Genomic DNA, 14,234 nt, shown 5'->3' with positions numbered 1-14,234 from the left:
AAAGTTGAGGCTCTGGACGTAAAAGGATTTCAGCCTGAGGGGCTTGTTAGGGAGAGGGGAGTGTGTCCGTTCTTAGTAGACATGAGAGATCTTGACATTGGTGGTTCCAGGTCATTCTCATGGTTGGGACTGCATGGAAATAGAGCATGGCTGGGAAGGCTAACCCTCTCAGACCTATATTTCCTAGGCAGTCTTAGAGAGATTCTAAAGGCAAAATGATTCTGAAGTGGAGGGTCCCTTTATCCCCCTCTTGATCCCTATGGAATAAGGATACAGGGATTGTGGCCCCTTGGCCCAGGGAGGCCAGGCGTCCACAAGCTGAGCTCCCAAGTGAACCTGCCCACTGGGTAGAAAGGAGATGAGATGGTGCGTTCTTGGTTTGAAGGGCTCAGAGGTGTCTGATAACTTTGGGTGTTACCTCTGCTGAATCAACAGAATTAGTAAACCCAAGAACAGCCAGCAACACCCACTCTGTGGCTGGATTGGGAGCTCTTGAATGAGTGCAGATGATACATGTGGGCATCTCTTTTTTATTCAGGAAATTCTTTCCAGGTTGGTCAGTGGTATAAATGAAAGATTAGAAATTGGGTAAAAAGCCAGGAAAGTATAAAGCCAAGAAAATAGGCCTCAGATAAATAGGCTGTGTCTGCCTCGCCTTCGTTCTGTGGAACTCTGTCAGAGAGGTTAGGGCTGAGGCTACAGCTGGGCCGCTCTGTGCCCAGAAGGAGGGAAGGTGCTGAGGGACTGGGGAGACAGTAGCAGAAGTCGGAAGAGCTTGTGGGCGGGCAGAGGCCTGTTTCTGAAAGGACTGGCTGCCTTGGGATGAGGCCTGGCCTCACAGGACCAGAACCCTTGATTCAATCTCACCTCAGGCGAGAGGGCAGCCTAGTTTTGTTCCCGAAGAAATGTCAGAGCCTGACCTGCTAGACCATTTTTTTTTTTCTTTTTCGTTTGTAGAGCTTTGAAGTCTTAAATTAGTTCTCACAATTTCCGAGCACTTCTGTATTAACCATAGGACATAACAGGTTTTCATTCTGGAGAATGGCCAATTCTGGTTCTAAGGATCCCTTGGCCAAGATTGTTGCAGAGCATTTGGCCTGCAGAGTCTGCCTTCCCCACTGCCTCAGATGCATGCACACACCACTTTATAGTCCCAGGAAGGCAAGTGATTGCCTGTGAATGGCATAAAGATTTGTGTCTAGGGGCGTCTGGGTGGCTCAGTTGGTTGAGTGTCTGACTTCGGCTCAGGTCATGATCTCACTGTTCATGAGTTCGAGCCCTGCATCGGGCTCTGTGCTGACAGCTGGGAGCCTGGAGCCTGCTTCAGGTTCTGTGTCTCCCTCTCCCTCTGTCCTTTCCTGGCTCATACTGTCTCTCTCTGCCTCTCAAAAAATGAATAAATGCTAAAAAAAAAAAAAAAAAAAAAAAAAAGACTTGTGTTTAGACACCACACTCTGCCTTGGCTCACCTTGAGGGTTCCTGAAGTGAGTGGTGATGAGGGCCATACTTAGTGCCCAGGAAGGTAGACTGGACTCTGACTCCCAGCCCTGCCTTCACGACCTGCAACGGGATGCTTTTGACATCTACTGTGTCCTCGCTGGGGAGGTGAGGATAACACCTTCCCTCATCTGCAGGACCACTGTGGGGCCAGAATGTGAGGAGGATGCTCTGGGAAGAAGAGGAACATCTCCAGAGAGGCCAGGACATACTTCCTTAAGACGGGGCCGGGTTTGGAGGCCTGACACGGCCTTCCCGGGGCTGCCTGTTCTTTGGGGCCCTTTTCCCTTGAATGGTTGCACAGATCAGTTCTGGAAGATAAGACCAGAAGACTCTCCAGCTCCCTGGGTGGTCAACCATGCCTCTCCCCTCCCTTGTCTCTCCAGCAGCACCTCTGCCCCACCCTGCAACACCCAAGAACACCTGAAAACATCAGGGATCTCCTTATAAGTGCCAAGCTTGGGTTCGCTTAAATTTATTCTGGTATTTGCTTGAGACTCATGAAATGGTGGTATAGAGGCATAAATTACATTTGTCATGAGCTGACACCGATGAAAAGGTTCGGGGTGGCCTCTTCAGAGTAATTTGGGAGTTGCGTGTTCTGTTGGCTTTGATAGACCAGTCCTCTGCTCTGGCTGGTGTCATCAGAATTAAATGTTTGCTAAGCAAATGGTCAGTCTCATTGGATCCATCTTTATACCCCAGATGCCTTTTCCTCCCCTCAGGCATCTAATACTTAAGCCAGGAGAAACTCAAGTGCATGGTTTTCAAGGCTTTCCGGGTGTCTGGGACTATGATTTTCCACCCTTTTCTTCATTTCTCCTGTGGGTAGGGGGGCGTGAGTGCTATCTGTGAATATATTTGCGTGAGGCTGGAGAGTTGGGGTGGCGGAAACAAACTCAGAACAGCTTCTTTTTATCTGCCCCCTTCTAACCACAAAGGTATTGCAGTTGAGCCCCACCTTAAGAAAGCCCCAAAACGCACGAAATCTCATCAATGGCAACTGATAAATTAGAGGGTGATTTTTCACATTACAGAAAGATTGTTAACTTTTCAAAAGGTTTCGCCACAGGGTTCCTTTAAATAGTGAGCTCCCCCACTGAATTTAAAGTGTTTGTTTACAGATCATTAACTACTTGACAGAGAGGTTGGGGAGGGGGTGGAGGAAGAAGCACTTAAAAGGTAAAATGTTAGAAGCCCTGCCAATTTTCGATAGGCCTGGAAGGGTGATGAAACATCTCTGAAATGATGTTGGTTAGCAAATGTGATTCAGTTTACAGAAACTCACTTTACACATGGCTTTCCAGGAACCTTTCAAGTTGGTTGAGGGCAGGGATCACAGGACACTGGGGCCTTGCCACCCTGGTTTGAGGTGGCCTGGAGAGGACTCTGGCTTTCCTTAGAGCCCCGTGGGTGCCAGGCTCTGGCATGAGGCCGAGCTTTGCCACTGGCCATCTGGCACAGACAGCAGAGACCTTTTCCCTTGACATTTAGCCTGAGTTTGTGGAAACTTTCTTCCTGGTCCTCTGTGACCTTCAGTCTCTTTGGCTCTGGACCCGCCTTGGTTTCCTCCTTGAAGCTCAGACAGGTGAGATTTGCAAGATTGTGCCCCAGGAAGTTGAAATCCACCACCAGGGCCTACTTTCTGAGTCTAAGAATTAGCCTGGCAGCTGGACCCAGCCCACACTGGCCTGGAGGTTCATCCTAGTCCCTGCAAGGTCACTGGGGCACAGGCCCATCCTGGCCGGCTTTTAAGATGGTCCCTACCAGGTCTCTTAACTGCATCCCAAACTCCTGTTCCATATCTGGTCTCAAGGAGACTTTGACTGGCATGGGAAACAGGAGGGAGAAGTCATCATGCATCTGATCCAGTCTTCTCTTTTTAAGGATGAGAAAACTTAGGGTCAGAAAGGGGAAGGGATTTACTCAAGGTCATGCACAGCTGGTGCGTGGCAGAGTTGGGACTGAAGAATCTGGATTCCTGACTTTGTGCCAGCAGCCTCTCCGAAAGCGCGACTCCCTGACATCCTAAAGGAAAAGAGTCTGGAGAGTGAGGGTCAGTGGTGTTCATAGGGGAATGCATTGGGCATGGGCATCGTTCCCAAATTCTCCCAAATTCTACCTGAAAAAGACCCCAGGTAGAGGCACACACACACACACACACACACACACACACACACACACTCGTATACTCACGCATATACTCTCACAGTCACGCACACCCCACCACACACAAACAAAATCCTCACATTAGGACTCAGAGGAGGGGTGAGGGTAGCCCCGCCTTACCCATGGCTTTGAAGAGAAGAAAGGGGGGAAATTTGGAGGGAAGGTCAAGTTGATGACTGAAGAGACAAAGCAGTGTAGGAAAATCTCCACATTTCTTGCACAGTCATTTGTTGAGAATGTGTCAGCAAGTACAAGCCCATCTGAAACTGGCAATGATACATCTGAAATAGATTATTTAAGCCAGGGAGGCAATATTGCAAAGAAGAATGTGGCTATCAACACTTGTTTGTCTGACTCAGAGGAATAAAACACACTGAATCCTGCTTCAGCAGACCACCCACCATTCATCAGGGCACAAAAATGGAGGTGGGGGAGAAGCAAAACAGGCCGGATGAACTTGCATAAAGAGTTTCTCAAGCATCCGCATGGCTATGTCCCTTATTTTAAGAAAATGTGATATTTGAAAATAGGAACTTATGAAAGCTGAGGACTTCACAGACGTCCTCAGAGGGTTTATTTAGACGAACACATCCTCTGTTGTCAACTAAAGGAATCGGTGTACAATATTTTGATTTAAATGTAACTACCTGTTGGGCCCCATTTGCTATGTGCACACCTTGGCCTTTGCTCCTCTGAGCATCTGTACCTGCTTTTGCTTTTGTCTGGAAAGTCCTTCCTCTTGGCTTTCCAGGTGCAGTTCATAAGTTACCTCTTCCTGAAAGCCGCTCTCCTGCCTTTCAAGTGGAAGTAATTTCTCTTCCTTTGAATTTTCATAGCGGCTTATCTGTGCCTCTCTCATGACACACTTTCTGCATTGGAGGAGAGCGATTTCTGTCCAGGCCTTCTCTTCTCTGCCTCGTTGAGGGCTTTACTGGCAAGTCTGTCTGGGTTTTCTTTGTGTTACCCCCAGATGCTGGCCCATTGCTCTGGGCATTACAGGCCCTCAGTAAATAGTTGTTGAATCAACACATGAAAGAGTGAATGAATGGCATTAATCTGAATAACACATTTTGCATAGTGAGGTACACAGTTAAACAAAGAAAAAAAAATCTGTCCTGAGACAATTTGTCTTTATAGAGTTGCCCTTCCAGTCTCCTTGATTAGTTCCACCATTATAAGGCAAAAGCTTAAAGTGTAATAAAAATTTATCTAATTCACAATCAAGTGAAAATACTTTGGGCCCAGAGCCAAAGAATATTATTGGAGCGCACTTTTTTCAACACCCTAAATTTAACCAGCTGGAATTCTTTTTTTTAAAGTACCATCCTATTCAACCTTTTTGAAATGAAGGATTTGCCTTTTAGTGGGAAATCTGCATTTCAACACAAAGATGGAACACAATGTCTTTGGTTTAGTTATTCTTCAGAAAACTAAGCGCGCTCTCTCTCTCTCTCTCTCTCTCTCCCTTTTTGAATTACATGCTTTGCTTAAGTTAAAGACACAGATTGCAGAAAATTTTGTTTAGGCCTGACAGATTGGTGGCTTGCATTTTTTGCATTTTTATAGATAAAGGGGCATGAAAGGTGTCATCTCTCCTCCCTTTACAGAGTGAATTTCTAGGAGAAGAACTCAAAAGGTGAAATTAGTTTTTAGATAATCAAGGTTATGAGAGAATAGAATTGGTCAAAAAAGAAAAAGAATTTTTAAGTGAGTGATTGATGAAATTAGAGTCACCGACGAAGGATTAAGGAATATAGAGATCATGAGCAAATTTCAGTAAAGAAGTTTTGTTAAGTGTGATATCTCCAGAACTCTTGCTTGCTTTCATCTGTACAAGATACACTTTAAAAATTTTTTTTTTAACATTTATTTTATTTTTGAGACAGAGAGAGACAGAGCATGAACGGGGGAGGGTCAGAGAGAGAGGGAGACACAGAATCTGAAACAGGCTCCAGGCTCTGAGCTGTCAGCACAGAGTCCGACGCGGGGCTCGAACTCATGGACCGCGAGATCATGACCTGAGCCGAAGTCGGACACTTAACCGACTGAGCCACCCAGGCGTCCCAAGATACACTTTTTAAAGAGCATCACAATTTGGTAAAACCATAGCTAGTAAAAAAAAAAAAAAAAAAAGATGGAAAAAATTGCTTATGTAAATGCTCATTTCTAGAACAAAAGGGAATGCAATTTTGACAATATCAGAAGGTTAATTAAGAAGTCTGTTAGCAATGATAAAGCTAGCACATTTTCAGTTTAGATTGACATGACTCAAGACATAGGCATAGCTAATGTTTGCTCTATAATACTTTGTTAAGACACAGAATCAGAGAGAGAGGCGCTAGTATCTATTGCAAAGGGAGGGTTAAGAGCTAGAAGGTCATTTGGTGGACTTGCTTTCCGGTTAAAGAAGCCTGTATCCCAGACTAGCTGCACTCGTTATTTTTGCAATTTGGATCCAATAATAGTGATAAAATTGGAATTGGTTCATTCAGGAAACTGTACAAACTTTCAGGATGTGTTTTAAGTGTAGTCTGTAAGTTGGCTACTGCCTGGGGAAGAGGGGATTTGAGGATCTTGGAGCTGGAAAAGAGTGTCAGGGTCCTTTATTTTGGCCTATATCACCAATATAGAGATCCTTCCCCATTACGGTGGGTTATCATTCATTCTTTTCTTGAAGACCCAGAGTGAATGGGAGGTTATGGCTTTCCAGGGTGACCCGTTCCACTTGGGGACAGTTGTACTCCTTTTGTGCCCTATCTAATTGGAAAAACAGGGAAGTTTTCTAAAAACATATGTTTAAGAAAGGAAATATATATACACCTATATACATTTCAGGAAACATCAAACACCTATATGTCTGTGTTCTCCTCTAGAGAGGCCTGGGGATTTAATACCTGAAAAAAGTTGGGCACCCAGAACAGTCTCTAAGTGTGTTGGAAATGATGCTTTGTGCTTAGCTGTTTCGGCACATGTGTAGATCAGCAGTATTACTTGTCGATGAGAAAGACTCTAATGTGGCTGCATTACATACCCAGTGATTAATTTCAGAAACAAACAGCATGTCAATAATAAAGGAGTCTTTGAGATGTTCTTGAGGAAGCCTAAAACTTGACTCAAGGACCTTAAATTCCAGGGACATCCCACCCGGCTTAGAGAGCTCTGCATCAAAAGTCAGTACCCCACTGTATATAGAAATGTAAAGTGACCAATGTATAACCTTAAATCAAAACCATTCCTGATTTACTGCAGGTTTTTAATGAGACCTGAAAAAATAAGATTCATTCTTTTTCATTCAGGCATCAGGAAACATTGCAACCTAATAATGCATAAGGCATTTCTGAGGAGATGCCCAAGTGGAGATGCTGGGTCTAGAGAGACCTTTATGAAACAGAACAGGTTAAAACACCTTTCACCAGAAGAGCACAGGCATTTGAAAAGACTGATCCAGAAGAGGGCAACACATCACATTTGTGAGCCCACACAGGGAAACAGAGTCCAGGTTTACCCCACCCATGCAGTGTGCCACAGCTGCTTCCTCAAACATTTCAGCTTTTATGAAAGTGGTGAGGACACCATCTGTCTGACATAAACTGGTTTGGATGTTGTCTAGTGCAAAGAGCGCCCCGTACTTGATAGAAAGCCTGGGTCTGTTCCCTGCCCTGTCAGTGAGGGAGCTTGGAATTCCACATGAAGGGATTCTTAGGGATGTCCTGGGCTTGCTCTGTTTTGGACAGTTCTCGTCCTGAAAGAGGTGAATCTCAGAAGGGACAAAAGTCTCATAGCCAATCTGGCTCTCTGCCAGCGGAACATGCTTCCAGCTTCCGTGCCTCCTCTTACCCCAAGACAGCATTGTCTTAAACTGGGCTGTGTCCTCAAACCACTTGGGGGACTTGTTAAACATAGATTGCTGCATGTCTCCCACCTCCAGGTTTTTATTCAGTACGTCTGAGAATTTGTGTTTCCAACAAGCTCCGAGCCATGCTGATGTGCTGTGCTGATGCTGGGCCTCAGGCTGCCCTAAGAGAACCACCAAGGAAACAAAAGAGAGCAGAACTAGATTTCCCACTTTCCAGCCAGCTACCTGAGCCCACCACTCCCTGGGGGAAATGGAAAGAAAAGGCCCTCAAAGGGGTGGGGGGAGGCAGGCAGGTAAAGATGCTCCTTGAGTGTGATGCTTCAAAGCATTAATTGTGAGACTTTGCCTAAAATATGATGAAATCACTGAAAGCATCATCACAAGAAGTTAAACCCTAGGGAGGCTATTAACAACTTAGCATTTCCAGTTCCTGTGGGAATGTCGACAACTTACCAAGGAGAATGTGTGCAGAGGCTGCAGAATCAGCTGGGGTTCCCCATTGCCTGTGCTTTGACAGTCTTCCTGGAGGAAGAGAAATTCAAGTATGAGTCTCTCAGAAAGACAATGTCAATAGCTTGTTAAGCTGATAGAAAGGGGTGTGTCCCTCTTCAGCCGGCCAAATTCTGCAGGGGAAGCAGAGGTAGAGGGTGAAAACCGTGGGGGGGGGGGGGAAGGGGGGAGAGCCAAGAGGCTCAGGAAGCAGGTCAGGTGTTGTTGTTTTCCAATTTTGAAACCAAGTCAGTTCGTTTGGACCCTTTGAAAGGCCCACTCAACACCCCTGCGTTGGACTCCCTCCCGAGAGGTTGCAATGAGAGAAGTTGTTTCTCCTAATGGGTCAATGAGTGCCTCTTAACTGGCACTCCTTGGGCAGGAACCAGGGGGAGGAGATAGATGGATCTCCCAGGAAAGAGCACTGGTGGGAAGCAGGAGAGTAATTCTGATCTTCACTTTGTGGTTAACTATCAACATAGCTTGTGGGCTAGTCACTTAATTTCACAAGCCCTCAGTTTCTCCATGTGTAAAATGAAGGCGTAGACCTGATGATCTTGAAAGTTTTTCACAATTCAAAAACCAAAAACAGGTCATGGTACCAGATACCCAGATACTCTCCTCGAAGAGCCCTTGCTTTGCCATGTGGCCTGGCCCACTTCCCCACAGGGCCCCTGGAAACTCAGCTTGTTCAGGGCCCCTGGAAACTCAGCCATGTGTAGACATGGTTACCAACCAGACATAAATGCAAGTGGTCAGGCCTGGGTTAGGTTAACATTCCTCTCATTTCTTGCTGGAGGCCTATCAAGGCACCTCAGCTTCTCCTCTCAGACTAAATGGCAGGGAATTTAAAATCAGACTGTCCCTGTGCAGGTGTCCAAGTAGGTTGTCGCATTTCTGCTAGGGTTACGGAGTTACCTCAGTTGTGTGGGTCTCTAAGAAAAGGATCTCAGTCTTGGTGACAAACCAACTTCTGAAATGTCTAAGACGAGAACAAGTGCAAAAATGGATTCTCAGATTTCTTGTTGAAAAACACAATGACTAAATCTGTAGTTAATTTTGCCCTATACTCTCAATACCCTGTTTATAATATACACAGTCAACTGAAGACGTGCTTGTTTTTTAAGTCCAGTCTTTGCACTTTTGCTGGTTCATTTTGTGTCATTAATTCTGTTTGGGGCTGGAGAGAAGGACATGCCTGTGTAGATGGACTCAGGCTAGGCAGGGCCTCCACAGCAGCCTCCCTTTGCAGGCCTGGTAACAACATAGCTTAACAACAGAGCATAAGAGCTTCCATGAGCAATATGCCATTGTTACCCACCATGCTTCTCATGAAAGGAAACGTTGTGCTGACTGCCCTGGCTGTTCTTGGCAATGTGAATCTATATAAGGAGAACAGGATGTATTTTACACTTGGGACCTGCTATCCTAGAGTATAACAACAACACTTTTAAGTGCTCTTAATATTAAGCTAATGGAAAACATACTCTGTTTACTCACCATCAAAGTCTGTTTTTCTTCTCTCCCTCCTCCCCCAATCATCACAAACTCCAGGCCTCTAGAACACGCTGGGTATCTCCTGCTCCATCTATCCTACCCTCTGTCTCAAGGTTGACCTCTACATGCTTGGTTAGCTCAAGGTGGACTTGGAAAAACTAGGAATTTACCACACAAACCATATAATCCCCAGGTTGCACAAACCAAACATTTCCTTTTTCACCAAAGTCTCAGAGCTAGAAATGCTTGATTTATTGCTAGTATTATGTTTATTAGTGTGAGAAGTCATTTCTCCTCACCAGAGTGCAACAAAATGCAGTAGAAGGGAGAAGGTGGGCCACTTTTTCTGGGTGCTGCTATTATCAGAACGCTGGTCTATCCTTGTTATTTAATAGTGGGATTCCTCACCCTGAAGATGGGGACTTGGCCAAAGTTATCGTAACCCCAGAAGTCTAGTATTTATTCTCCACTACTTTGTGTTGTAAGAAGCCATGTCTATATGGGGTATTTCGCTGATGGGATTCTAGAGTGTGGCCCAACCAAGTCCCGAATGTCTAAGATTTCCCTGTCTTTGGAGGTGCTATTTGAAGTACATATTGTTTTTTGCTTGGGCGTGTCAAGTAAAGTAAATGTATGCATGTAAACCAGCCTTGCAGATAAATCCCTCCATTTTACCAGTCTACCCCATAATATTGCCAATTTCCCCCTTGCTATTTACATATCTCTTATTATAAGACAATAAACAAACAATAACAATCAAGCAAATGAACCAAAGACTCCCCCACCCCCGCCAAAAACAAACCCCTTCTGTTTTGTTGAAAAAGACTAAAATCAAAAACAAAACAAAATTGTGGAAATAACTTCATCACAGTTTTTTTGGGTTTTGTTTTGTTTATTTATTTATTTTTTTTGATATAGGCCTTGGGCCTGTTAACTATCTGCAAGGCTGTTGTAATGATGTTAATCTATTTTAATGGAATTGAAATGTGATATCCTGTGGTTTACGATGCACATTGTTTATAGCTTTGGTGCTTGATTTTGGGTTTCTTTCACAGATAAACTTCTGCACTGGAGGGGCCTCTCCTCCCCTCGTTCTGCACATGGAGCTCTAATCCCCACGCCCGGGATGAGTGCAGAATATACCCCGCAGGGTATTTGTAAGTTGAGCATTATTTCTTCTACAAATGTCCATGTGTATAGAGATGAGCGTTTCTGGAAATTACCCTTACTTTTTAAGTACTGAAAGGAGTTACTTCCAAAATAGATTGGCATCCACATATGTATTATTCCATTACTCACTTGGCACCCTCTCCCTGCTCCACTCAACCCCCTCCTCTTTTTCCCTCCCCTTTTTTGTGTCATTCCCATGGAGCTGACAGTAGCTCATCCCTGTGGGTCTCCTCCCCAGGGTCTTACCTGGCTCCACAGCTGGTGACCATAGATCTCTGTGTGTCCAGGGCCCATTTTATTGCTGGACATTCACTTCCATGGCCTCATTTAGGACTTTGAGTTTATTCCATGGCATACCTGTTAGCAGAGGCCAGAATCAAAAGAGGTCAGTTTAGAGTTACTCTACAGTTATTCTCATGCATGTTATAGATGCATTTACATGTGTATTTAAACATGGTATATTTGTATATGTACATGGCGTGTTATATATGTGCACACACAGATGATTTCTACGTGTTTTTCTCCTAGTTTTAGAGAAAAATGCACAGCATTGTTGCTTAAATTCAAAGATACCACTACCACCGCCATCACCGCCATTAACGCCATCCGCTTATGTGTGCAAACCGACTTTTATCTTTTTATGAAATTCAGATTTATATGTTTATGAAAATGTTTTTGAAAGATGTTGTTCTAGAAGGTAATACAGTTTGCTTTTCTGTGTAGTAATAAATGATATGAGTCATGCATGGCTAAAAAGTTGGGTGGGGGTAGGGGTCGATTCTGCCCCAAACACAAAAAAGCAGGTTCAAGGAAAAAAAAAAAAAGTGTGACACCTATCTCATTTTTATTTAAGGAATTGATTTTTATTTCGAAAGTCAGTGAAAGGTTACCTGTTGTGGAAAGAAAAAAAGAAAGAACATAAAGAAGAGCATAATGGTGGGGAGTTCAGCCATACAGGGGACCTGGTTTTAGATGGGAGAGATAAAGTACACCCAGCCATCTTGTGAATGGTGTCTGCCTGCAGGGCAGGGCATGCGCCCTGAGACCAAATTTGAAGCCAGTTGTTTATTTTGTTAACTCCTAGGTAATCCTAGGTAACAAAGAGTTATTGTGTGAATTTCACAAGTCCTCGAGTCCTGAGGGCTGGGCGGTGCAGGGGTTAAAAGCACCTCTTCTGCCATCCCCTCCCCGACACGAAGCTGGGCCTAAGCCTGGGTTAGGTCACCGATTGCAGAGTTTAGGGGGTTGGACTCATGGTTTCGAGTCCCTACATGCTGGCTGGGTGGGGAGAGCTCTCCTCCTTTTGCTGGGGGTGCCTGGGGCCCCGCACTGGGCTGTGGGAACAGAGCCACCCCCTTGGAGGGAAGGGATGAGAAGGGAGTAGGGTGGAGCTGAGTGGCCAAGGGCTGCTGGCCTGGGAATCAGTTCAAGGTCTCTGCCTCTTCCGCTGACCCTCCTGAGGGCAGGGGTGGGAAACTAGGAGCCTGCTGCAGAATCCATGTCTTCTCCCCCTCTTCCTGCAAAGGGAGGGTACCTAGTTTGCTGGTGCCCATGCTGGCAGGACCAGTTTAGGAGTGACCAGACAAGGTATGTGGAAATGGGTTGTGGAGTTCCAGAAAGCATTCAGCAGAGCTGACCCCCAGGCCACTCAGCTGCCTTAACCAGCTGCCCTTGGCTTTCAGAGCACTGAGCACTTAGCACTTCCCTGTGGCATCCCTGCTGGTGGACCACAGTCATGGGCCTTAAAATGGCCCCTCCTGCCACCCTCTAGCCAGGACCTCCCTCCCTTTGGCCTGAGGCCTGGATTCTAGATTCTGGATTCCAGCCTTCTTCTGAAAGCCTTTCTGGGTGTACAACCTGGTCAGTCATCATGCTAGGTAACTAATCAAGCCTGGGAGTAATGAAAACTCACATTCACCTTGGACCTGGTAGTTTACAAATGGCTTTTATACACGTCTGTCATTTGAACCTCACAATTCTGTAAGGTACTGTTTTTATGCTCATTTTACAGATAGGAAACCTAAGGCTCAAAGAAATTAAGTGTCTCAGAGCCCATAAGCTGGCAAATAGTAGAGCCAGGCCTCTGGTGTCAGACTTCCTTGTTTTTCTCAATCCTGAGGCTTAGATCACATGACTCTTTAGCATTGGTGACAAACTAAAAATGGGGTTATTCCTTCCCATACAACAAAATGAAATAAAATAAAAGCTGGTAGGTGAACTAATGGCTGATTTTAACTATTTGATGCCTGGAGTTCCTATGCTTGGGGCCAGGACTCAGTTTATTGCTCTAAATCAAAACAATTCCCGTGAATGCCCAATGAGGCTCTCAAATTGAGAAGTTGATTTTCGTCAGAGTAAATGAAGAATATTATTATATTTTACACGTCAATAAATCAATGTAGCCCTAATTTTGCCACGCAGGAAATCAATTCTGGTCTTTCTAAACCATCAAAGATGTTATGAACAAAGTAATTTCACAAATTATGGCAAGTAACACATTTATTGATGACTGCAGTTTAGGAATTGAGAATCTGTGCACACTGTAATATAATATGGTGCACTGGCATGAGCTGAGTGAAATACAGATTATATGGTGAAACTGTAATGCATCATTTGCTATTAGTGGACTGGTAATAATTACCAGTTTCAAAGCAGCTCTTTTGATGTAATCTTTAGTCTCAATCGTAACAGCCCTTCTCATTGACATTATGATTACACTAGCTGCCCTCATGATCTAGAATATCTAGTTGATAGGAATACTAAAATGTGATAGTGAAAACTGTATGTTGTATGCTCATTATAAGATAAAATGCTATCTTCTCTGACCTGATGTCTGAGAGGGGAGGGTAACAGCACAGTGTGAACATAGTGTAACACTATCACATCACTGGCTCTGAAAACAAAATTTTAGGAAGTTCAGAGCAGCAAAATAAAATGGACTTTGTTTGTTTAAGCCTTTTGGAAAGGATACAGGTGAGACCCTTGATGCAGGGCTGTGCACATTTTGGCACTGATCCGTAGCCATGGTCAACGTGCATGCAAAACCAGATTGCTAATTATGGGTCCAGTCCTGGGATTCAGTAGGATATCATAAGCGAAAATATGATTTTAAGGCATTTGGAGTGATGAAAGTGTTAAGGACTTGTTTCAGCTGACAAATCTCCTCTTTACTTATCCAATCCGGATTGTCAGGCTAAATGTATGATAATAACACAGAGTCCTAGAGAGGCAAAGGAGAAAGCCACAGAGGGTCATGTTAGTTGGAACCAGATAGGTTTCTTCCCTGCCTATTTAGAACCCAAGTCATTGTTCAACAACAACAAAAAATTTATGAAAATACTCTCAATGATGCTTTTTATTTCCCTTTGAAGAAAGGAGGCAAACAAAAATAGGCAGATAATGTGATACTAATGTCAGCGTTTTCTTTCAAAATCTTTCTGCCTTTTTTTTTTTTCCCCTCCCTCCACATTAGGCAAATGTTGGAAACCTAATTTTGGTATCTTATCATCTAATCTTGTTAAAGAGATTTACCCAGGAGTGGGATATATTGAGTGAG

General features: G+C 44.4%; 1 protein-coding gene across 8 annotated transcripts in view; it reads left to right on the top strand.

Annotated features, from left to right (window-relative positions):
* BCL11A (BAF chromatin remodeling complex subunit BCL11A) overlaps positions 1–14,234 on the top strand; it is a 100,854-nt gene that overhangs the window by 74,538 nt on the left and 12,082 nt on the right. For 6 of the 8 annotated variants that reach the window (XM_043603442.1, XM_043603446.1, XM_043603447.1 and 3 more), the window contains one exon: positions 10,564–10,665. The exons of the other annotated variants lie outside the window; for them this stretch is intronic. In XM_043603442.1, coding sequence (XP_043459377.1) covers positions 10,564–10,665 — 102 coding nt within the window. The remainder of the gene's footprint in view (positions 1–10,563; positions 10,666–14,234) is intronic. 8 annotated transcript variants of the gene reach the window in all.

This window comes from Prionailurus bengalensis, chromosome A3 (genome assembly GCF_016509475.1).
Source record: "Prionailurus bengalensis isolate Pbe53 chromosome A3, Fcat_Pben_1.1_paternal_pri, whole genome shotgun sequence".
NCBI classification, from domain to species: Eukaryota; Metazoa; Chordata; class Mammalia; order Carnivora; family Felidae; genus Prionailurus; species Prionailurus bengalensis.
Note: the sequence above shows the minus strand (reverse complement) of the source record. Positions and strands in the feature narration are given on the sequence as shown.